General features: G+C 38.0%; 2 protein-coding genes across 2 annotated transcripts in view; one reads left to right on the top strand and one right to left on the bottom strand.

Annotated features, from left to right (window-relative positions):
- Positions 1 to 7,719, top strand: part of cfap36 (cilia and flagella associated protein 36) — a 110,670-nt gene extending 102,951 nt beyond the window's left edge. The window contains 1 exon segment of the mRNA XM_067989028.1: positions 3,320 to 7,719. Coding sequence (XP_067845129.1) covers positions 3,320 to 3,403 — 84 coding nt within the window. The 3' untranslated portion in view covers positions 3,404 to 7,719.
- Positions 7,720 to 14,028: 6,309 nt separating this feature from the next.
- LOC137324580 (serine/threonine-protein phosphatase 4 regulatory subunit 3) overlaps positions 14,029 to 26,401 on the bottom strand; it is a 61,023-nt gene continuing 48,650 nt past the window's right edge. Inside the window, exons 12-16 of the mRNA XM_067989027.1 lie at positions 24,959 to 25,128; positions 24,644 to 24,786; positions 19,069 to 19,256; positions 16,200 to 16,405; positions 14,029 to 15,662 (exon numbers count right to left, since the gene is read on the bottom strand). Of these exons, the coding sequence (XP_067845128.1) occupies positions 15,567 to 15,662; positions 16,200 to 16,405; positions 19,069 to 19,256; positions 24,644 to 24,786; positions 24,959 to 25,128 (803 nt within the window). The 3' untranslated portion in view covers positions 14,029 to 15,566. The remainder of the gene's footprint in view (positions 15,663 to 16,199; positions 16,406 to 19,068; positions 19,257 to 24,643; positions 24,787 to 24,958; positions 25,129 to 26,401) is intronic.

The following is a 26,401-nucleotide window of genomic DNA, read 5'->3' on the forward strand; positions in this document are numbered from 1 at the left end:
TTTATACATATGCATTTATACATATTTATACATATTGTATAAATGCGTAGGCTTCAAGGAGATCTTGAAACATTTGCCTGAGGAAGGAGAAAATCTCCGAAAGCTTGTGAATTTAAAATAAAATTGCTGGACTATAACTTGGTGTTGTAAAATTGTTTACAATTGTCAACCCCAGTCCATCACCGGCATCTCCATATCAGAGATCAGCTACTGAACAAGCTAGGGTATTTGAACTGCTGTTCTCCTTCCCTGCAACACTCTGTGCTCCAATGTGCGTGTATATAGTGCAGGGCTTTAGAAATTCAGAATACCTTTATTGTGTAGTTGCCACTGCAGTGATTTCAGCCTCAAAACTGCTAGCAAACCAATCTGCTAATCTTAGTAAACATTAAGCTCACTACACTGTACTTTATATAGTAAGAGGTAGGAACTTTCCAGCTTTCAGTCATATGCACAAACACATAAGCAGTTGTATTCCCACAGATTAACTTTGCATCACATGATTCACATGCAGTTACACTCAGGAAACTTGTAATTGTTTTATTAAGAAACAGAATTTTGGGAGGAACAAAAAGTGGCTGAACAAGCTGCTGAAGTTTTTTTTTAATAAAAGCATTTGGGATCCTAGATTTTGTTAATAGGGGCATTGAGTACAAAAGCAAATAAGTAATGCTAAACTAAATCAAATTATTGGTTAGATCACAGCTAGTATACTACGTCCAGTTTTGGGCATCTTAATTTAGGAATGATGTCAAGGCCATGGAGAAAGTGCAGAAAATATTCACTAAGATATTACCAAGAATGAGAAACTTACTTATAAGGAGAGACGGGGCTCTTTTCATTGGAACAAAAAACCTAAACGGAGACATGATAGAGATTTGAGGGGTTTTGATAAGGTCAACAGGGAAAAACAATTTCCACTAGTTGATGAGTTGCTAACTAGAGAGTGTAAATTTAAGATATTCATTAAAAGAATAAAGAGAGAGGTTAGATTGTTTTTTTAAAGAGTAAGCTATAGGACATGGAATGCCCAACTTGACACAGTGGTAGAAGCAGCATCTATAATGCTCTTAAGAAGGAACTTGCATTTATAATACACCTTTCACATCTTCAATGTCCCAAAGCACTTCACAGTCAATGAATTATTTTTTAAGTGTAATCATTATTATAGTCATTGTGGGCAAATATGGCAGCCAATTTGTGCACATAAGTGGTGTGAGAGTAGGAGAACAATTGGAAATAGTGACCATAACATAGTTAGGTTCAATGTAAGAATAGGAAAGGATAATGAAGAGTCAAAGATATGGGTGTTGAACTTGAAAAAGACAAATTCCAGTGAGATAGATGGGGATCTGGCACACACAAACTGGGCAGAAAAGTTAGTAAACAGGTCAACATATCAATAGTGGGGAATCTTCAAAAATGAGATGCATAGAGTACAAAATAAATACATTCCTGTAAGTCAAAAAGGGCTGCATCAAAGTATAAAAATAGATTAAAACTAAACTGAAAGTTAAAGGAGAAGCTTATGATAAAGTTAGGGCTAACAATACTAAAGATAATTGAGAAATATAAGAAGCGTAGTAGGGAGGTGAAAAGGGAGATTGTAGGGGCTAAAAAGAAATATGAAAAAAGACTAGCAACTAATATAAAAGGTTTTTAGTAAGAGTAAAAGTCAGAGCTTTTATAAGTATAAAAAAAATCAGTTAAAGAGAAGATAGGACCACTTGAGAATGAAGAAGGGAATCTAATTGTGGAGCATGAAGATATGGTGACGATATTAAATAAACATTTTCCATCAGTTTTTACAAATGATGGTGGAGTGGAAGTGAGAATGTAGATGTACTACAGGAGGATATGGAACAATTGCCAGAGCTAAATGCAGAAAAGGAATTGTTCTAAAAAAAAAACAGCAGAATTCAAGATGGATAAGTCACTAAGCCCTTATGGCATATACCCTAGGCTGATGAAAGGAGTCAGAGGAGATAGCAGAGGCTCTGGCCATAATTATTCAATCCTCTTAAATACGCAAATTGTGCCATGGGACTGGAAATTAGCAAGTTAGTGCCCAAATTCAAGAAGGGAGAGAAGGATAAACTAGATTTCTGTGAACCAGTTAGTCTGACATGAGTTGTAGGCAAACTCTTAGAACCTATAATTTGAGAGTAAATTAGTAAGCATTTAAAAATACATGGATTAATCAAGGACAGACAGCACAGATTTGTTAAAAGCAAGTTGTTTTTGACAAATTTAAGAGTTTTTTTGAAGACTAGATCGATTGGGTAGATAAAAGGAATGCATTAGATGTGGTGTATATGTTCAGGAGAGAAGGAGGAAATTGGGGGGAAATATTTTTTTAAATTGCTGTCTTAGTTGTTGAGATCACTGAAAGTTTGAAAACACTCACCTTGGATTCAAATTTCTGACACTCTGATAATGCAGCTAAAGGATATAAAATTGAAGGGTAAGAGTAGAAATTACTTTTTGTGTTATGTTTGTATTTTTTTGTAATCATTTTGTGTTTTACTTTCTAAAGCTTTACTTGTGCTCTTTTAACATAAATCTGTATTTCATCTGGTTATTTTAGTTTCTACTCACTTTTTGTGTATTTTCCTTTTCATGCTAACAGAATGGAGATACTAACACTTCTACCTGTGTAACAAATCATAACACACAGCTAGAAGAAGCATTGTACACAACAGATGTGTTCAACACATCCTTAGTAGACAAAGTTTGAAGTGATTTCTTTATCCCAGTCCTACCCTTTCTGTATATCTATTTCAATGTCTTGTTCATTTTCAAATGACACTAGTCCTTGTTTTCTATGAAGCATAGTGCTTTGTGTCAGTACAGTGGTTGAAAATATGGTAGAGTTCCTAATGGAACAAATTGTACATAGTCTGCGTTACGATGTTGCTGAAGTTACGATGGAAGAGCGGGAGAAGCCCCTAGGAAATTCCTGATGCATATAAATAGGAATAGTGCACCTTCAAATCATGAAATCATTGTTTGATCAAAATGCATTTGTTAATTTTTTGCATTATTCTGGGCCAGCTTGTAGCTCATTTAGTTAGAGGGTTGCAGGTTCAAGGTCCACGACTGCTGCATGTCATTTAAACTCACAATTTAAAATCAGAAGGAAAACAATTTATTTATATTGCTGTAAGAGAAAAAAAGAATGGAAATGGCATCACAACAGTCTTGTGAAAAGTCTGAAACGTACAGCAGCTCTCACCAAACGTTTGATTACACTTTCTAGATAATGCAGAAATAGAATAAGGAGCACAACAACTTACCACCTTGTTTTTTTAATCTAAAGAAACTGTCTGAGGAAGAAAAGCAGAAAATTCAGAAAAGGAAACATTTGGCAGAAAAACTTAAACAGGAAGTTATCAAAAAATAAAATGTTGTTGTGGACAGCAGACTTAAAGAAGAATGGATCCGAAACCTAACATTTTGATTACTAGAGACCTTTGAGTGCAATCTTTGCTTCAACTATATTAAAGTATAAGCAGTACTGTATTACTTGTGATCGTGACCAGTGGTAGTTCACAGAGGACAATGCAACACTACAACAATTTGCAGTCTTCTACTTCCATTTACAAATATTTCCAGGCTATAACAGTAAAATTAAATTGTTTGCAACTTAGAATGTGTAATGGTAGTTGAATTTTGTATTCTTGTCAATTATAATGTTATGCTGTAGTTCAAAACCATTGTTGCCTGTAAAACACCAGAATTAATAACCATCTCATTATTTACTAAGCGCTTGTATAATAAACTGGGTTTGTTACAGACTCTTTGATCTAGTTTGGGACTGATGTGTAAACCATAACAGTATAAACATAGAAGGCTTACATGTTCATGGAGTCCAGATGTGCCCAAACCTGTGATGTGCAAATGCTGAGAAGATGGCAGTTCTAATTGACAGGTCAACCACCTTAGGGTGAGTCTTGGGGGAAAAAAATCATTTTTGAATTTTAAAAAAATGCAATACTGTTAAATTAGAAATATCTTTTAATCAAATACTTAAGCATAAGGTTACTATAAGGCCTTACCTTCAAGTATTATTTTATTTAAACTTTGAAACATATAGTTAACCTGTCATTTGTTCCACTGTCTATTTGTCTGGAACAGACTCCATAACTGAAGTACTCTTGTAGACCCTAACATGAAATATTTTGCTCAGACTTCTTTTAAAAATATTAGGTGAAGTCATCTGGGGGACAGTTAAATATTATAAACACTTAAAGGATCTAATGATAACTAAATCTGCTGAAGGTTTCCCATAAAGTGTTAAATGGCTCATTGCTGCCCTCTTTATGATTTACCTTTAAAGGAGTAGAGTCTGTGTCTGCTGCAGTGACCACTTCATCTCACTCCTCCATGTTGACTATAAATTTTAGCTAAATGGTGACTGGGTGACACACCTGGCTAGCACGCAGCCCTTTCACCTTTGGCAGATGGATTTGAATTTAGTCCAGACCAAAATCTCCCCTTTCTGTTAGCTGCAAATGTAATGAAATTGGCCAGTCCTCAACCCTTAGTTGAGGTCTACAGAACAAAATTACCTATAATTTGACAGATTGCCAATTTAGTGCCAGTCACAAAAGGCTACACGGTAGTTGGTGTGGGAAATGGAAAATTTTAGAGTGTTGCAGGCTGTTCTATGTTTATAGCTAAAGCACATTGCTAAGGAAGAATGGAGAGTTGCATCCCTCAATTTGGTCAGCACAAGCATTCAACAAACTTTTTTTAAAAAAGCAAATACTTTGTCTAAATTAGAGGTCTTAATATGGGTAGTTCAGGGGAAGCAGGTCAGTTTTATTAAAGGCTACATAGTCTAACATAACAATCACTAATTATTTCATTAGATCAGCAGAGATGGTTTGGACAAGAAACCAGTAATATCCCATTCCATGGATGTGGAGAATATGTTTTGAGAGATGTTGAGATATTTACTGTATGCCATAAGAAATTTGGTTTTGGGCTGGATTTCTGCAGGTGACTGAAAAATTTATGGTCTGCACCCATATATTGGTTGTTTTAAACAATTTTCTCTCCTCCTCTTGTGGTACACATTATTCCTTCGCCACTACATTTTACTGCTTGAACTACACATTAGCACACTTGGGGATAGCTCAAAGACCCGAAGCTTCCCAGCAAACGAGGGCTTCTGAACTAAATCCTTGTATGTTATGTTACTTACTTTGTAGTTGAAGTATTACAAATCGGGGAGTATGAGACGATCTTTGGCTGTTGGATTAATTTGTCCATGACAGGAGCCATAACTCCACTTAATTGTTTTCTAGATTCAAAATCTGTGGAGAAATTGGGGATTCAAATGAATGTTAAAAGGTACATCATCATTGTGAGTCAAACTCTCAGCTAGCCTAACCTCCAAAGTGGACCTAAATTGCAAGTCCCTCTTAGTTGAATCAAAATATTTTATTAAGCAGAGAAATCTTGTGCTCTCTGTATATGATAGATCTGACACACTGAATATGCACATAATGCCAAGAACTGGGTACTTGATTGTTATGATTCTATTCTGCTTCCCAGGTCTCTAATGTAAGGTTATATACATGGTGAATTTATGAAATTTATTTGTGGCAAAAAGTGACCCTTAAACTGATTTGCTAAAATTACACAATAGGATTCCTAATCTAATCCTTTCTAATTTAACTTTTAAACTGTGCCATAGTGTAGGATGGAGACAGCCACCACTCATTATACCTTTTGTAATCAAAGAAAGTAACAGGGAGCTTAAGACTTTACTCCATATGATAATTTAAATTTTCAAACTAATTTTTAAGAGGTTTTGGGTTACTTCAGATATTGACAACTTTGCTTATTCCTAAATAGCAAAACTATAAGCTGGGATTCAAGAAACTGCAGCTAATTGATAGATGTTAATTTTGCACCCCTTATTCCTTAGATTTGTTCTAAATACCAGGTACTCTGATTCCAATTTCTACAAGTCAAATAATTGAGAATTGCAGCAGGGATGGAAAAGGAGATAATTAATGTTACTCCCATTGACATCAGCATTTCAAAAATTCTCATTTCTTGTTGATGAATGTTTTCTTATTCATTTTAGACCATAGTACAGAGCAAATTAGGAAATCCAGGGCACAGAGGAATTGGGTATTCGGCTCTGTGGAAGCTATGCAGTGTTGCCTGGTATATTGTGGTAAATGCCTTTCATAGGAACATGGCGATGTACAGGACTGGAGAAGACTATTTTGGTGCAACTGGTCCTAGAGTTCAAAACAGAATACAGTTTACTATCTATACCACAATTGACTTTCTCACCAAGAGCCTGTCCAACTCCTTAAAATTACTGATGATATCAGCCTCAATCATCTTCTTGGGCAGTCTAATCCAAAAATTCACCACCCTTTGTGAAATAGTTGTATCTGATCCAGCCATTCAACTTCCCTCTTTAGAGAGTCATCCTATTCTCAGGGCGTATGGTAAACAGTTGCTCAGGGTTCAACTTGTCGATACCCTTAAGGATCTTGAATGCCTCAAAAAGATCCCCTCTCAATCTTCTCTACAGAAGCTGAATTTGTTTACATTAGCATCTTCTAACAGTTTAGGTATCTGATGCCAGGTATCAGAAAAGTAGCCCTTTGCACCTTTTCTAGCGCTATGATGCTTTTCCTGTAATATGACTATCAGAACTGCACAAGGGATGAAACAATGTCTTAATTAGGTTCAGTCGAGCTGAATTCCTGATCGGGCACTTCCAGTGAAAAATGACAGTTAGAGGGAGCATTGATAGGGAAATCACAGGCAGACAAATCTTGGTTTTCTGTCAATTAATTGAAATGAACCGAAAATTGAGGTCTGCAGGACTGTAATTTCTTGTGGGTGCTGCTCCTCACTGGCAGCATCCGAAGGGAAATCAGCATTGTATTGGACTCTGATTTCTGTTCTATACAATTGCACCATACAACCCAAGATCCTATTTGCTATTTTTCACCACTGCCACATTGACCACCGATGCCCATAAATCTTTTTCTTGCGCTGTGTCCTGTAGACTAACACCATTTAGTTTATAGTTCCATTTATTCTTCTGGCCTAGTCTCATCACTTTAATTGTCAAAATTGAAATTTCATTTGCCATTTCTTAATCTGATTTCTCAGCTATCCATAGCCCTCTGTTCCTGATCAGCTTGATCTTGATTATTTGCAACTCCCTTCTCACCACCTTTGTGTAATCGGCAAACTGACACTTTTTATCCTCACTTTTGAATCATTGATGTACAATTGACTAGAAAAGGCCTCTGCTTAGGCAATTGAAATTAATTTATAGCCCATATGAAATCTTGGTAAAATCCTGCTAAATTGAAGTTTATTACACACTGGCAACTGAAGGAGAGAATAGAAGGTCCATAATGTCTATTCCACCTTATGTGCTGGTGGCCCAGGCTTGGAGATGCGAGTGAAGTGAAGACTAACTGGTACAACACTTTATGTATTTACATTTGGTTATGAGAAGAGACTTAATGCTGTTGTAGCATTCCCATCCCTAATGTAATGGCTGAATGCTGTGATGTACAGCAATTGTATTTGCCTCTTTGTGATTAAGTATTTTATATTTTACACAGCATGTACTTATTTCTTTATACAAGGTTTGTAAATAATGACATGTTACTATAATGTGCCTGTGATTGCAAAATTAAAAAAGGTTCTGTAAACAGCTACTCAGCACCCACCTGTACTAACATGCTTATTTTGTTTGTATCTTTGTTGTCCTAGATTTCATGAAACGTTGGTGGACAGTGTTCTACAAAAGAAACTGTCAACAAATTATTTCAAAACTAAATTCTATGGCATATATTAGTTGGGGGGGGTTATACTTTATATGGACTTACTAATGCCTACCGTAATGCTTCCTTATAACCAAATGCAGTTGATATCGTGATCTTACAAGTGTACAATAGATTTTTATTTAGTGAAAGTGATGGTATAGGATTCTAGCAAATTGTTGCAAATCTATATACAAATTCCACGTATCCATGCTCAATGCTGTTAAAAATCAGCATGCATTTCATCATCAATGTGTTGTGTATTAGAATTGTTAGGCAGCTGCTATAGATTTTCCCAGCTTGTAACATGGGGAGCTTGCTTAGGATGGCCCAGGATTTATTACTCTTTCGTTTGGGTTTGGCTGGCGCAAACTGGGTGTGGTGAAAGATTCCTGCACTGGAACGGGTAGGCTCAAGGCACACCCATTATTGGGCCTCCAGCTTCTTTTACATGAAACCAGCAAACTGCAAATGCTTGCTGGGCGTCCCTAGGCAGCTCACTGGCGAAGAGGCTATCACTTTCAATTACCCTCAAGTGGGTTCTAGGAGAGGGGGGGAAGTGAGCGGGAGGCAGGGGGATGACTGGTAGATGGGGGAAGCAAGGGGGAGGGAGGAAGGGGGCTAGCAATGGTCTTTGGCACTGCAGTGGAGCCAGGAGGAGTACTCTTCCTGGCTCCGCACTCAAATTTTTAAAAAACATTTCCTTTTTGGTGGCAGACTCCTGCAGTCCCAGTGACCTGGCTGGTAGACCAGGTTTTCCACAGCTACAGTTAAGGCAGCCCATTTTTGCATGGGGGACCTCAAACAGGTATTATTTAACATATGCAAAGTGACTAAAGCCTGTTTCAGTCACAGGCCCTGTACATCTTTCTGCCTTCACCAATAGGGCAGGTGGCGCAATTCTAGTGCGTAATGAGTGCGCGTGCCCTGCCTGCCATGTTGGATGCTTAGGCGTCTGGTTTGTACCTGAAAAACACGCATTGCACCATCAAATTTCTAGGCCATTGTCGTCAGCTCTCATCACAAACTCTGCACCAGTGCTACCAACTCTATCCCTCTCCTTGGCCACTGTCTCACATTGAACTAGACTGCTTGTAATCTTGTTTTCCTGTTTAACCATGAGCTGACTATTGGAGAATTGTCCTAACCTGTATCGAAAATGGAGTTTCAGCTTGAAATCTGACCACACAAAATGGAGTTCAGCTGTTGAATTGAATGCTGGGAAAAGGCTTTTAGCTAACACAAGTTCTCAGTTCAAGCCATGGAAAAGCTATAAACTAATTAAATCCATAAAACCTCAAAACTACTTAGGTAACACCTAATGGAATACAAAGATGTCACCTCTCCCCGTTTGTGAGAGAAAAACTCTCAAGTAAAGCAAGATTGATAGTGAGAGGGTTGTAAAAATCAGAGACAAAGACAGTCATGGTGGGGGGTAAATTTATGCCAGTGCCTCAATAACAGGGCTTCATGTTTATCAGATTTGATTAACGGAAAGGAAGGTGAGAGGAGGCAGATCGTCCAGCATGTCACTTTGATTGGTTATTGAATTAGATAGGGGTCATGCATATATTACACAAGGGCAGAACTAGGTCAGATATCAGGAAGTCCTTTTGCCAGAGGATAGTAGACCTATAGAACACTAGTTTGTGCAGAGTGCTGATTTGCTACATACTTTCAAAAGAACTGGACCAGTTCCTAGCTGGGGTGAAGATCATGTTATTCAAAAGGTGAGTGCAATACTAAAGTAATATAAATCACAGTCACTGTGATCTCCTGGACTAATTTTGATTCCTGATGGGGGGGCAAGAGGAATTTTCCAGATTTCCCCTCCTTAAATTGACACTGGGTTTTTAAAAAAATTTTTTTAAGACTCTTCTAGTTTATATAGCTGGCAGTGGGTGGGGTTGTGAATCATGATGCTTAAGGCATCATGGTAGGCTCGATGGACCAACTCGTCATTTCCTATTTGCAAAAGGAAGTATCAAATATATAAAATATACTTACGCGTGGCTGATGCTGAGAGACTGGCCACTTAATTACTCTCCTGCCAGCTGGCAGCCAAAGGAACTTTTTCATTTGAATAGAGATTTTCCATTGTTAGAGTGCTGTTTTATATAAATTGCTTAATTATCCATTCATGTCTGCATAACAGATTGTTAAGAGTCATGTAGGTTTCCTACAGAGAACAAACCTACATGACTATTAAAAACATTATTCAAACATGAATGGACAATTAGGTAATAATTGGTTCTCACAATAGGAATTTTACAGCCAAGGACCATCTACAGACTCAACTTGAAGTCACATGCTGTAGTCATCTGGTCAGACTTCCAAAAGGCAGTACTCTGGTGCTCTCTACTGGTGTCAAATATCTTGGGAAACGGGATATGTAGGGACAAGTTATGGGGATACCTACTCAGACCACTTGGCCTGTTTCTATGCTGTTTGTTCCATGTAATATAACTCATCTCATTGGAGTGACCTCAGCCTTCAATCAGAAAAAGTACAACTCAGTATAGTCAATCAATCTAGCATAATTCCAATCAGTCAAATCATAGAATCTATTTCCCTGTAGAGCTTGTGAACTGAGATTTGCTGTGGAGGGTACACCTCCATTTGAAGGATGAGATTATCCACCACTGCATTGTCTCAATCACCAAGTGTTGAACAGTCAGTGGCTACACCGGTGTCTTTTTTTATTATTATATCTAGCCACAAATCATGTGTATGTATACACACATTCCTGGTTGTGTAACCTACTCTAAGTTCCACCCTATTGCTACGTAAGAGAAAAAGTTTTAAGGACTAAGTGCCTTGGACTTGCGCCCTGCAGCTGAAGCCTTCCAGGTTTTGAGAAAGGTACACGTTGTGACAGATGCTATAGTATGGTTAGTAGATAATCTCAAATATATTTAACAAACAAAAAACAGAAGCTGGGAAAATTCTCAAGAATAAAGCATATGCTATAGCATTTGAGGCCACTGATGTAATCCAGCTACTTTTCTCAAAAGTTCTCTCTCTAGGATTGCAAAAATGGAATCGGATAGCAGCAGCTTCAAAAATCAGTAAAGCTTTAATACAACCCAGCTAACTGACTAACTGTTTTTCCTTGATGCCCCTAAATTGCTCCTTGGTAGGAACATGTCGACTGGCTTCTATGTTAGTTGGATGCTATAGGAGGGCTGTAATTGCAATTTTTCCTACTCTAGGATTATGCCATCACTCCCTTTGGATTGATGAATCTTTTAAGGGTATACATGTAACTTGTTTGCAAATCCAGGGCTTCAGGTTATGTGGCCACATCTCCCAGAAGCAGTCATGTCTGGCTCTAATCCATATTGTGATTCTAAATTCCAGACAAGTGTGTCCTCAAACCCTTAGAACTTGCAGTACATTTGCATTTCGTGCTGTATTCATAACTAAAGGATGGACTGGAACACAAACTGTCTTTTTTTCTCTCCTCCCTTCAGCTTTCAGGTGGATGCCGTGGAGTTCTGCACACTTTAAGCTCATCGTTACTTGTGCTGACTTTTGGAAAAGACATTAAACAAAGACCTCACTTGCCAGCTCAGGTGGACTTCAAAGAGCCCTCGCCAATATTTTTACCTTCAAAACATCACCACCAAAAACATATTATCTGGCAACTAACTCATTTGCTGTCTTTAGGACCATGCTGTATGCTAACTCACTGCCAAGCTTCCTACATAACTACACTTCAAATGTAATTCATTGGTTGCAAACACTTTAGGACATAATGAGGATGTGATGAGACACTAAACAAACTTGCATTTATACTTTCCCTAATATGGTAGAACTGACATTCCTATAGATGCCAATGACAGAGGAGGTGACTTCATAAAGAAAGTGACTGTTAGTTCAAATTTAGAGGCAGCAATCCCACATTTTCCCAGTTGCATATGTTCAATCTTGTTCCTGTCAACATGTATAATTTGCACTGAGACTAACTTAATTTCCTGAGGAAGGTGAATAACTATAAACGTCCATCAGGGAAAAGTCTGAAATCTTCCCTTGCTCCCCAAAATGATTAAGCAAAAACTCCCAATATATCAAATTATGTAATTTAATCCTGACCTGTTGCATTCTATAAATGTCATACCCTGGGCCCCAATAAGACTGATATCAGTAAAACCATTACAGCACTTTGAAATCATTGGTATACTTATCCCAACGATCTTAAATCCCAAAGAATGAAGAATTAAAGCTTCCTACATATTTAATCAATGTAGCAAGTGCCTTCTACAGCATATTGATGATGCAATTTCAAATATTTGAAACGTTACACAAATCTTCAATAAGTGACAATTTTCATAACTTTTTTTGCTGAAGTAATGAGTCTTTCAGGTGTGCTTATGAAACAATTTACTCTTAATTGCTCACTCATTAAAAACTGGTTTCAAGTAGTACAGCGAAATATGTTGTGTTTTTATTAAACAAATGTTTCAATTATTCTTAATTTAATAAAAAAATCCCTATAATTGTTAGATTGGCACTGTGACAGCAAGAGCAATAAAATCATTTAACTAGGAATATTAAACAGTTGATCCTAAAAAGATAGCACTATAATACAATATCCCAACACAATTACAGGTACTTCGGCTAACACTCGTAGGAGGTTAATTGGATTATGCACAACATTTTATGAAATCTAAAACAAAAGCAGAACTAAAATTTCAAATCACTGCTCAGACTTAATATCTTGATTTCTTTTAACAGGACAAAGTACAAAAGTAAGCAATGCTCACAAATTCCCTCCAATAAAGTGCAGTGATTGTGAAAAATCAGTGTAAAAAGTGACTGGAATGTGATGGGAAGAACAGTACTCTCCTCAGCCTTTAGAATCCACCCCAAAGTGTAAAATGCTATTTGTGAGAAGTATTTCAATAAGTGCAGCCAGAAAAGAAAATGGTAATCAGGAATTTTCTTTCTTCAACTTGCCCCATTATCTTGAGCTACAGAATTTGCCACATGACAAGAGTTGTCATGGGCTAATTTTAATCAAGCAGCTTAAGTGAAGACATTTCTAATGCCAGGTTTACAGCGTTATTTAGGCCAGTAGCCTAAAAAGGTTGACTTGACGAGTGACTCCATTAAACTGCTGCTCACAGCAGGGTGTATCCACTAGTTGAGAACCTGTAGCATATGTCAAGAAGAGAAAAATGAAACAGGCATTTGAGGAAAATGTACTATTTCAAATAAATTGGGATTATATAAATATATATAAATATGGGGTTAAAGTGCATTATCTAAGTGATACCTCAAACATTCTACAATGTCTAAAAACAGGAAGAAGTTGCCTGTCACTGGACAAATTCAACTGATGCCAATAGAGTTCTAAATGATTCAAAGGCTAAATATAGAGGGATACACATTACCAATGAACAAGTTAAAATTCCTTTGTGTGATTTTGAATATAAAAACCGGCTGAGTTTACTGAAAATAATTGAAATGCTTGGCTTATCAAAGCATTGCTTAAAATAAAAATTAAAAGAGCCCTTCAGAAATTTTGTTCTGCTGGTAAACAGATTAAAAAATCTCCCCATGGATTTAAATTACATATATAGCAACAGTTGATCACAATAGTCACTTTCATTTCAAAATTAACTAAATGAAGATAGTGTGTAGATTCAAGCTCCTGTTACAATGCATGAACATTTGGTACAGTGCATGTAAAACCCAATTTGAGAGAGAGGAACATTCATGCAGTTCTGCATAGTTTAAAAGTGAAACGTTCATTTGTGAAAGGGGTCATGTCCGAAGGTATATTTTCTAGTTAAAATACAATAGTGGTTATCACACCAGAAACTTGCATTATTTTTGAGTTACTGAAAGGGGGGGGGGGGGGGGGAGAAAAGGGCAGATTAAATTAACTGAATGACAACAGTATGGAAGAAAGGGGAATAAAATCTAAATACATGTTAAATCACACACTTCTACATTAAACCACACCATAAGAGATAGCCACCCAAATAAGGTAGCCAAATGACAAAATTAAAATTAATTTTGATTACCATGAACACATTTAGTTGCTGTTTTGGTTTCTTTTTAAAATATTGTGCGTAATCCTATAAATAAAACTAAAGTTCTAAAACAAAAACAGTCCAATTGATCAATTAAATCGATTCTCAGTTTACAATTCAGCACCATTAAAAAAGTTCATTACCGTTACCAGAAAATAGACACAACAGCATTATGTTTATGGAATTACAGGGTCACATTTTAATTCCTGAATCTTACATTGCCTCATTAATATCAACACATGTATACAAACAGTGTAAAATAACAGTTACGGTGGCGGTTATTCATCCATACAAAATAAACTTCTGTTTTATGGAAAAACTATACTTCATATCTACATGACAGACGGCCCACTTTTTCCAAAGAATGTTTAAGTTGAGCTACAAAACCTCCAAAATACCAAGGGACGCAGATGACCTCCAAAAAAAAAGCTTAAAAAAGTTTTGATTTCAGTAACACACTCGGGCTTCTCTCAGATTGCCAGTTGGCTGATTTGGCTACAGCTGGCTTAACAACCTGCGTTAACCACTGTATTAAAAATGATCTGGAACACCATACTGTGCAATAAAAGCATCTGGAACCTAATTTGAGCCTTCTACTGTGCTTGAATCTTAATTACTTCTGCACCGAGACAACTGTGACTGACAGGGCAAAGGCAGACTAGTTAAGATTCATATTTTGTTGCGGCTTTCAGTTAAGCTCCCCAGCATTACGGTCAGTTAGCTGTTAAAATTAGTGTTCCCTAAAAGTAACTCAGTTATCTACTAGTTATAATGAAATGTTAACCTGTAATACAATACCCAAAAATATACATAAAAATCAGATTGGGATAAAATTTTATCTTTTGTTAAGTGGCATGTTTGGCCTGGGGACATCACAAAGCAGAACTGCCACAATGTACAACCTGCAGATGAGATAAAAGGAACAGATTTGCTCATGAACCACTCTTGCAGCAGTCACCAGCACTAATTTTTACACACAGGCTTGTGAAACAGTCTGTCTGTAGTACAGTATCTGACTGAGGTGCATATTCTTCTGTGCTTTTCCAACCATTCACCATTTTGATTAGAAAATGCTAAACAGGCCCAGTGGATGCCCAAACATCCAGTGAACATGATGGCAATCTCATCATTATGGTCCCAGTAGTAGTTTGAGATTCTTCTGCTTAGAAATATATTGGCAGGTTTCCTTTCCCCCATTTAAAACTGGAATTGGAGGTAAACAAAACAAAACAAGGATGAGGATAAACACATGGGACAGCACCTAATTCATTTCAGACTGCAAGGGTTTCCAACTGATACTCTGTACGCCTATCCCAGTTTTGGTTTCCTGACAAAGAACTCCAAAACATCATTTTTGTGCAGCTCCTGCTCCCTTGCTCAAGCTTTCCCTAACCCGCCCCTAATCTGAATCTCTTCCCCATTTGGGAAACTGTCAATCAGGCTCCCAATTACTAACTGCTAATCCTGCCAGCCTGATTGGCCGGTTTTCCTTTCCAAGTTTGTTCCAGAGAGATCCAGTTCTTCAGTGGCATGTTGCTGCCACAAGGAACTCAAGCCCTCTAGTTGAAACATTGGCACACTGTTTGCTACTCCTTGTGTTGCATCTTCTGTATTCACAGTGAAGGAGCCATTCCTGATTCAGACCCTTAGCTTATGGAACAGTTGCACCATTGTATCAGACCCCAAAATAAGCCTTCCTGTGTGTCAATTATGAGCCAAGCCGAGGTCGCTTCCTTGGTGATGCTTCTTCTTCTTCCTCCTCTTCCTCATCATCAGGATAATCTACAAGACCCACTAGACCTCCCTGAAGAAATTCAGAAAACAAAAACATTTGTATAAGCATGTAGCTTTCCTGCTGAAAATACAACATTAGGGCATTACTGGCCAGCATTTAATTCAGAGAAAATAATTTACACTCAATCTAAGTTACAAGACATAAATGTACATCCAGGGCACTTTTCACCATAATGGTTTAAACCTTTGCTTGGAATAGTTCAAGAAGGTTAAAAATAAGGTTAAACGACAGTACAACTTTAACAACTCATTCAGGTTTACTTGAACCTAACTTCATTTTTTAAAATGACTTGTAATGGCATGTTTATTTTTAATAAAATAGTGCCACCAAAAAGCAGTCTACTGGGGCAGTTTTCTTTAAATTTAATTTTTAAAAACTCAAATCAGTGCGTCCTACTAAATGTAAAATACGAGGCTCTCAAATACCGAAGTGTAGAAGTAGTCATTAGATTCCAAAATTATACTTTAAAAATTTTTTTTAAAAGGTACTGTAATAGATCGACTTGAAGCAGATGGTTAATCACAGGTAAGTGAAGATAATCCAAACCTTTGTTGTCACTGCAGTAGATGGACTGGTATGCTTTGAGGAAGAACTAGTGGAACTGGCTGGAGCGGTCTGAGCTGCCGTTGATTTACTGTTGGTGCCATTTGTTCCATTTGCTGCACCAGATGCACAGGTATGTGAAAATGTAAATTTGAAGCTGGGACTTGAGGATCGCTTTGGAAGGTTTTCCTTGTCCTCACTTTCTTTAGCTATGGAAGAAACATTTATGTGCTCAGACTACACCAAAATCAGGTAGTTATATCAGTTCACCAAGAATCTTATGTTGCAGTTATACTGCACCTACTTTGAGAATGGAACAAGTGGACACTACCAAGTTATGCTGCCCTTCTTCAACGACCTCCTGGGAAAAGCAAGAATTCTGCACAGGTACACTTCAACACACGCAGAGCTGCACTCACTGGCAACCTATGCCAGTAAAATGATTGTTGAAACACAAGCAGAAGAACTAGCTCTTTTTCAACAAGAATGTAAAATCAGAATGCTTTAAAAAAAATTAATAAGCTTGCTTTACACCAATTTTGTACTGCAGCTGGCATGAAGCTGAAGCAATGTATTAGAAAAATTGAAGCCCATGGGATAAAAGGGCAGTGGCAGCATGGACATGAAATTGGCTAAGAGACAGAAAGAGAGTAGTGGTGAACGATTGTTTTTGATGTATTTTAATGATCTGGACTTGGGTATAGGGGACACAATTTCAAAGTTTGCAGATGACACAAAGCTTCGAAATGTAGTAAACAATGAGGAGGATAGTAGCAGACTTCAGGAGGAGAGAGAAACTGGTGAAATGGGCACACATAGCAGATGAAATTTTATGCAGATGTGTGACGTGATGCATTCTGGGAGAAAATGAGTTAAGACAATATAAATTAAATGAGATAATTTTAAAGGGGGTGCAGGAACAGAGCCACCTGGGGGTTCACATACACAAGTCTTTGACGGTGGCAGGACAAGTTGATAAAGCCGTTTTTTAAAAAAAGCGTACTGGATCCTTGGCTTTATTAATAGAGGCAGAGAGCACACAAGCAAGGAAGTTATGTTAAACCTTTATAAATCACTGGTTAGGCATCAACTAGAGTATTCTGTACAATTCTGGGCACCACACTATAGGAAGGATGTCAAGGCCTTGGAGATGGTGCAGAGGAGATTCACCAGAATTATACCAGGGACGAGGGGCTTCAGTTATGTGAAGGGACTAGACAAGCTGGCACTGTTCTCCTTAGCAGAAAAAGTTAAGGGGAAATTTAATAGAGGTGTTCAAAATCATCAGGGGTTTTGATTGAGTAAATAAGGAGAAACTGTTTCCACTGGCGGGTGGATTGGTAATCAGAGGATAAGATAATTGGCAAAAGAACCAGCGGGGGGAGGAGAAGAAAAAAAAATTTACGCAGCTAGTTATGATCTGGAATATACTGCCCAAAAAGTGGTGGAAGCAAATTCATAGTAACTTTCAAAAGGGAATTGGATATATACTTGATAATGAAAAGTTTATAGGGCTATGGGGAAAGAGTCAGAGAGTGGGACTAATTGAATAGCTCTTTCAAAGAGCTGGACCAGGCCGCCTTCTGTGCAGCAAGATTCTACGACTGTGCCATGACAGTACTTCTAAAAGGGAGCCTTGCAAAGTTTCCCATAAATGTCCAGTGTGAATCAACGTGACAAACTGCCCTTAAACTATTTGTACTGTATCAGTGCAATGCAAAAACAACACTGAATTAATGCAAAATCTACATTATAACTGGCCCACCAAAAAACACAAATGAGTGAAATTTCAATCTTACAGGTTTCCAAGTTATGTTAACAAATAAAACATTCCCTGTATTAAAAGGTAAACTGAATGTCTAAAGTTTACAAAAGCACAATCAAAGTTTTAAATGCCAAACTTTTTTTTTGGGGGGGGGGGGGGGGGCAGAAGTGAAAGAAAAATAGAAGCTTTAAATCATTTACAGGTGGCTTTTCAAGTTCTGTTTGTTGGAACAAGGTTGTAATCTAATGGGTCAATCAATAACCCAAAAGATTGTGTTTTTAATCTGTTTGTGCAATTAATTACCTTGGAGATCCCACATTTAATCAGAGCACAGGTAATATTTCCCATAACTTCAATTTAATCAAAAATACATTAATGGTAATTCATTTAGAGATTAAAGTTTTAAAGGGATGAAGTACTAAACACAGGTTATAACACCTCATGAGCAAATACGTAAATTACAATGAAATGCATCACTAACAAAAGGCAATGACAGCAGTTGTTTCTTGCCCTAAATTTAAAATCTATATATTATTTTGAATTTATATAAAAAATGTTCTATACTGACTTTATATATAGCTTAATGACTGATTAATTTCTCCAATTACACTAACATTTCCAAAAAAAATCTGAAGAAAATCAATTTCGCAGATCACAATAAAAAGGTTTAATTTGGAAGCAGAGGACCCTCCAATGATTTAATATTCAAATATTCCATACAAATGAATTCTCAAATATACAAGTAGTTTGCTCAGTTTTATACAGTTGAGCATATATGGATTTGTTGATTGTCTTTACCTTCAGTCAGCCTTTCACAGCAAAATGGAGAGCTGCTTTACATTAAACCAATATTTGTTGAAAATTGAAGACTCATTTATCATCATCTAATTCAATACTGGTACATCAACTATAAATTGCTCACTGACGACATGCAAGGCCAAAGGCCAGCCATCTGGAAACTGGAAGGCAGTTTAAATGCACAGGGGAGCATCAGCATGTGCACCACTGCTTTTTTCTCTTGGTACAGTAAGTATTCAGGAGATATTAAAATTCAAGTACTGTACAGCTAAAAATGCACCGCCAAAGTGCTGAAATTTATTACTGTACCCTTTTTAGTCTCCAGAAATTTTCCATAACTGTCTGGATAGTCATCCTCAGATTTGGATTTCTCAACATGTGGTACTAGAGCTTCTCCTTCTTCTTCCTCCTCATCCTCATTAAACCACATCTCTTCATCCTCCTCCAAGGCTCGTGCATCTCTCCGGTATCTATTATTACGTAATATGGATGGTACACTTAAGAAAAACACAATGCAAACTATTAGTAAGAAAGTTCTACTGTAGCCCAAAAATATCAACTGGAATGCTGAATTTTTCTTCAACTTCCAAATTGAGGATAGTTATGACATTTAGAAAAGACAGGCAGAATGGAAAAGGAGGGGGTGTAGCCCTCATAATAAAGGATGACAAAGACAGTGGTGAGAAAGGATCTTGGCTCAGAAGATCAGGAAGTAGAATCAATATGGGTGGAAATTAGAAATAACAAGGGGCAGAAAACACTGGTGGGAGTAGCTTATAGGTCCCCTAATAGTAGCAACACCGTTGGACAGAGTATTAATCATGAAATAATCGGAGCTTGTAACAAAGGAAATGCAGTCATCATGGGGGACTTCTAATCTGCATATAGACTGGGCAAATCAAATTGGCAAAGGTAGTTTTGGAAGACGAGTTCATCGAATGCATTCAAGACAGTTTCCTAGAGCAATGCATCATGGAACCAACCAGGGAACAGGCTATTTTAGATCTTGTATTATGGAATGAGATAGGGTTAATTAGTAATCGGTCAGTAAAAGAACCACTGGGGAAGAGTGATCATATGATGAATTTCACATTCAGTTTGAAAGTAACGTACTTAAGTCAGAAGCTGGAGTCTTAAGCTTAAATAAAGCCAATTACATAGGTATGAGTGCGAATTGTGAAAGGTAGATTGGGAAACTAAATTAAAGGGTTTGACAGTTGAAAAGCAATGGCAAACATTTAAAGAAATATTTCATATTCTCAACAAGAATACATTCCACTGAGAAATAAAAATTCCACAGGTAAAGTGATCCACCCGTGACTAAAGAAGTTAAGGAGAGTATTAGATTGAAAGAAAAGGCCTATAATGTTGCCAAGAAGTGTAATAAGCCTGGGGGTTGGGAGAGTTTTTGAAACCAACAAAGGACGATCAAAAAACTGATAAATAAGGAGAAAATAGAATATGCAAGTAAACTAACAAGAAATATAAAAACAGATTATAAGAGCTTCTACAAGTATGTAAAAAGGAAGAGAGTAGCAAAAGTAAATGTTGGTCCCTTAGAAGCTGAGACAGGAGAAATTATAATGGGGAAATCAGGAAATGGCAGATGCGTTAAACAAATATTTTGTAACTATCTTCACAGTAGAAGACTCAAAAATCATACCAAAAATAGTGGGGAACCAAGGGGCAAATGAGTGAGAAACTTAAAACAATTAATATCACTAGAGAAAAAGTACTGGACAAACTAACGGGACTAAAAGCCGACAAATCCCCTGGACCTGATGGCCTACATCCTGGGGTTCTAAAAGAGATGGCTGCAGAGATAGCAGATGCATTGGTTATGATCTTCCAAACTGTCCCAGTGGACTGGAAGGTAGAAAATGTTACCACGCTATTCAAGAAGGGAGGGAGAGAGAAAACAGGGGACTACAGGCCAGTTAGCCAGACATTGGTCATGGAGAAAATGTTGGAATCCATTATTAAGGAAGTGGTAACAGGGCATTTAGAACATCATAACATGGTTAGGCAGAGTCAACATGGTTTTATGAAAGGGAAATCGTGATTGACAAATTTATTAGAGTTTTTTTGAGGCTGTAACTAGCAGGGTAGATAAAGGGAAACCAGTGGATGTGGTATATTTGGATTTTTAAAAGGCATTCGATAAGGTGCCACATAAAAGGTTGCTACACAAGGACGCATGGGGTTGGGGGTAATACAATAGCATAGATAGAGGATTGGTTAAAGGACAGAAAACAAAGGTCATTCTCAGGTTGGCAAGCTAGTGGGGTGCTGCAAGGATCAGTGCTTGGGCCTCAGCTATTTACAATCTATATTAATGCCTTAGATGAAGGGACCAAGTGTACTGTATCCAAGTTTGCTGACGGTATAAAGCTAGGTGGGAAAGTAAGCTGTGAGGAGGACACAAAAGGTCTGCAAAGACAGATTAAGTGAGAAGGCAAGAAGGTGGCAGACAGAGTATAATGTGGGGAAATGTGAGGTTACTTACTTTGGTAGGAAGACTAGAAAAACAGAATACTTTTTAAATGGTGATAAACTATTAAATGTTGGTGTTCAGAGAGACTTTGGTGTCCTCATACAAGAAACACAAAGTTAGTATGCAAGTACAGCAGGCAATTAGGAAAGCAAATGGCATGATGGCCTTTATTGCAAGGAGGTTGGAGTACAAGAGTAAGGAAGTCCTACTACAGTTGTACAGGGCTTTGGTGAGACCTCACCTGGAGTACTGCATGCAGTTTTGATCTCCTTACCTAAGGAAGGATATACTTGCCTAGGAGGTGATACAATGAAGGTGCACTACATTAATTCGTGGGATGAGAGGGTTGTCCTATGAGGAGAGGTTGAGTAAAATGGGCCTATTCTCTCTGGAGTTTAGAAGAATGAGAGGTAATCTCATTGAAACATAAAAGATCAGGGGGCTTGACAGGGTAGATGCTGAGATACTGTTTCCCCTGGCTAGAAAATCTAGAACTAGGGGGTATAGTCGCAGTGTAAGGGGTCGACCATTCAAGACTGAGAAAAGGAGGAATTGCTTCACAGAGTGTTGTGAATCTTTGGAATTGTCTACCCCAGAGGGCTGTGGATGCTGAGTCATTATATTCAAGGCTGAGATGGATAGACTTTTGGACTCTAGGGGAATCAAGGGATATGGGGTTCGGGCAGAAGAGTGGAGTTGAGGTCGTAGATCAGCCATGATCTGATTGAATGGCAGAGCAGGCTTGAGAGGCCATGTGGCCTACTCCTGCTCCTATTTCTTATGTTCTTATATATTTCTTTGTAAATATGTCTGTGTATAATCACGTCATCAATTAACTTGAGTTATGCAAACTGTCAAGCCCCAATTTTATTCCATATACGCTTATTTCCTAATTTTCTCCTCTTCCTCCTCCCCTCCCCCATCATCCCCAATGCTCTCTTCTCCAGAAGGTGCTGATTCTCATTTGTGGCCTGGCTTTGTGGGTGGCTGCAGCCCTCTAATACATTGCCCAAGTCATCATACTTCATGTGCGAACCTAAACAGTGAGCATTGGCAGATATTCATTCTATTGCAGGAGGTACCAGAGCCAAGCCTGATCCTTGGCTCACTTGACGTACACACACATGCAGCTTAAGTTAGTAAGTAGAATTAGGAGTAGGAATTCTCACTGGTTTAGCATGGAGACCAATTGAAACATTCCAAAGCTGATTCTGCTGATATCGGTTAACAACACTGACTGGGAATCGAATGTGGAACTTTCTGGTTTGATGCTACAAGAGACTGCACTTCTACCCATCGCAGAAAATACCAACAATGCCAAGTTTGTTTAAATACTTTACACAATTTCTCTTTCAAACACAATATGTGTACAAAAACAAATGTGTGAAATTCTGAATAAATCAAAATATCACAATCCAGTCTTTGTGCAATGATATCAGTTCTAAAAGCTTTCTGGATGATTTGTCCACAACACTCAAATTACCTTTCAAATGCAAAATCTGAACATGGTCAAAAGTTTAGCTCTGGTGGAGAGTATTTTTCTATATTAGCAAAATACTATACTATTACGTGCTTTGCATAATGAATTGAACAGTAACACAGTTGGGATTTAAACTCATTAGCTTACTTTCACAATTCTAACCCCTCAGTAAAACATCAATTTATTTTTTAAAAATAATATCCAGTAAAAGAGCATTGCCCAAACAAATGCAAATTGACACTTTTCACCTCTGCATTACATTAACATTTTGAAGTCCAAAAATATTATTCCCACTTCCTTACTATGAAGGTCCCCTTGCACTGCCAATAGTTTGTTTCAAATTTCAGGACAGTGGTGTCTGTGGACCAGCAGCTGGCATATTAAGCTAAAAACAGCTCCTGACAGCAGGACAGTAAACACAGAGAGCTGGCACATGGATACTGTTCTCCCACAAACTAAATTAAGCAAGTGCCAAAGTAAAAGGAAATATAAAGTTTCATCTCAGCTGGGACCTGCATTTATTCCTCATGAAAATACTTTCCCTCTCCAAGAAAGAAAATTCTCAGTTAGGGAATAGATTTTCTATCAAACCAGGGCCATGACCCACTGCGCCCTCCTGTCAGTACAATAGTAAAAACTTATCAGGAAGTCACTGTACCACACATTACTTGCTTATGGAACCAAGGTAAGCTCAGTGCACTCACATTTTCTATAGTTATTTGACAAATAGCAACACAATAATTCTATCAACAATTCCAAATTGTGGAATACCAGTCCAAAAAAACCAAACAGCAGTGCAAATGAATTATATTTATCTGATACTGCAAACAGTTCAAAGTTGCAAGTCAAAGGCTTTCATTGTAACCTTAGATAATCAGTACCTGGAATTAAATTATATCACCTCAGGTACCAAAAGTAAATGGTATTTAAGCTGTGACATTTAAATGCAGTATAGAAAATCCCCAAAATCTTAATAACTATCCTACATGCAAATGGCTGTGCTCAGCTCAGAAGCTTTTTCTCAATGAGTTTGAAACATTATTTAATCTCCTTCCAGCTCTGATCTAGCTGTATAGCTAGAAAAATAAAGACCATGCACCATTTTGTCCTGTTGTTGACGCCTCCCCACCTAGTGTCAGATTATGAGCATACTACTTCTGCAGGAACTGTTTATCATTTTGTTCATTGAGGGTCAATAAAGTGTCATCCACTCAAAACAGTTTTCCAATCTATTTTTTAAAAAAGTATTCCGTTTGTGCATATTGTTACACTGTAGTGCTTTTAATTACCTGTTAGTAGCCATTTACAGGATGCTGATCAAGCATCAGTGCCCCATATAGATTTAATTGGCAATTTGACAAAAACAAAATGCTTACTGTGCAGCCAGCAGGATCACTGAAGTTGGGAATAGCACATAGGGAGTTGTGAGCTGGTGAAAAATAGCTGCTGCTTTAACATGCAGTAATCTGACTGAGACCGGTGAAGGTACTACATAGTGCTATTAGTGCTCATCTCTGTATATGGGCACCCATAGTTGGTGTCAGGGACCCAAGAGTTGAACACCATGCACAAATAAAACTATCCCATGGCGTATTCTTGTTGATGCCCTTGCTCCTATATGCTTCTCCCCATTCTCAGTTTGAATTTTGCTCTACGCTTCTGATCAGATTATAATCAAATTAGTCTGAATTCCTTAAAACCAACATTTCATTACATGCCGGACTAGGATATTAAGGCTCATCTTTTGGAATATATACTGTCTGAGATCATAAAAACCCATGCTACAGTATACACATTAAATACCAAATTCAAACTGATTTCCATTTTCAGGTTCAATAGACTTAAAAATATGAAGCTCAGTTGCCACAGTTGAACATATACTGCTTAGTAGCTTCAATTAATTCTCTTACCTGTTTAGTTTCTGATTTTGGAGTCTATCCCTTTCCTGCTCGTATCTCAGCTTCAGTCCTTTAAACGTCTGCACATACTCTATGTGTTCAAGTGCTTTGTAGAAGTTGTCAACTATGTGTGTTGTAAGTGACTTGATATCCTCCTGTGGTAACAAACATTTATAATAAAGGAATGGATAATGCACTTCTCAGAACTGTGGCAAATCACAACCTGTAGGGAAGTTTGTAATTGCATTTTAGCATAGTATACGTTTTTTATAGTGTCCAAGCCGAATATAAAATTTACCACAAACTATTACCAAAATAGAAACTTACCACTCTGATAAATTCGAAGAGTTCAATTATTGCTGAATTAAGTAGATTATATCTGGTTCCATTATCCAAAAAGGCATTTATAACTGGCTCAAAGAGGTTTCCTTTAGTGATGTAACGATTATAGAATTCATCCTTTAGTCCAATGATCCTCCTCATAAAACGCAGTGCACCTGTTTTCAGGAAAATAAAACTATTTACTAAAATCTCAGTATTGCCTATTGGTTTGGACCACCTCAAGCAACTCCTTCTCTTGCTCTGTAGTCAAAACCTCCCATTACTCCAGAGTCATCACAGGTTCCAAGAACCATCCCAAACTCCTCTCTTCCACATGAGCAGCACATGGACTTTGTGTCCAAGATAGAGACTACTTCCTCATCTCCTCTCACCACCCCTTCCAGATTCAAGCTCCACACCCCCATACTCTGCAGCTTCTCCCCCACCAAATTAATCATCTCCTTCATGAAGACCACCATCTGCTCTCTCAATCCTCCCCTGAACTACTGCTTGGCCCCATAATTACCAACATCTCTCCATCCTCCAGCGTTATTCTCCCTCCTTTCAAAACCACCATCACTCCCTTTAAGTCCATCCTTGACCCTCCTATCTCAGTCTGCCCTATATCTCCCCAAGGTCTTTGAAGGCATTATTGCCATCAAATTATATTCAACTTTCCCATTTTGACTCCCTCCAATCCAGTTTCCACACCATCCAGGCTAAAACCATGGACATCCTTAGGATTGTGATCCTACGTCACTGTCCCTCTTCAACCTCTGTGCTACCATCTACTCCACTCACCTCCATTGCCTCACCTCAAACCATTTCTACTGCACCCCTCCCTTGTACTTACACTCAACTACCGACATGGTGGTTACACCTCAAATATTTCTCCTCCCAAGCCGTATGGTTACCCTCTGAGCCACAGGGCATCATCCTTAGCTCCCCTTATTCATCGTTTGAATGCTGCCCTTCAGCAACATTACCTTTAAGCACAGGATCAACTTCCACATGTATGCTGATGACATCAAATTCTGACACTCCGCTACCACCAGCAACTCCAAAGTTTTCTAATATACTGCGACTGCCTGTCTAACATCAAGTCCTGGATAAGTCAGGATTTCTTTCAGCTCATTCATTACCACCAAAACTGAAACCACTCTGACTCCCATCAGCACCCAAGTGGCTTCAGCCCCAATTCCATCAACATCTCTGGTTGCTCACTCAGGCCAACCCCAGTGGCGCACAACCTTAATGTCCTGTTCAACCTCGAGCCAAGCTTCCTATCATCTTCCCAGTGCCAAGATCACATTCTTAATTGAAAGATTGCCTGCTTACATGCCAGTTTTTCAGAAACCTTTAATCCATGCCTTCATGTCCAAGGATTGCCTTCTCCAAATGCCCTCCTCGCTTCCACTATTCACAAATTTTAAATTAATCCAGAACTAC

This window comes from Heptranchias perlo, chromosome 8 (assembly GCF_035084215.1).
Source record: "Heptranchias perlo isolate sHepPer1 chromosome 8, sHepPer1.hap1, whole genome shotgun sequence".
Taxonomy (NCBI): Eukaryota; Metazoa; Chordata; class Chondrichthyes; order Hexanchiformes; family Hexanchidae; genus Heptranchias; species Heptranchias perlo.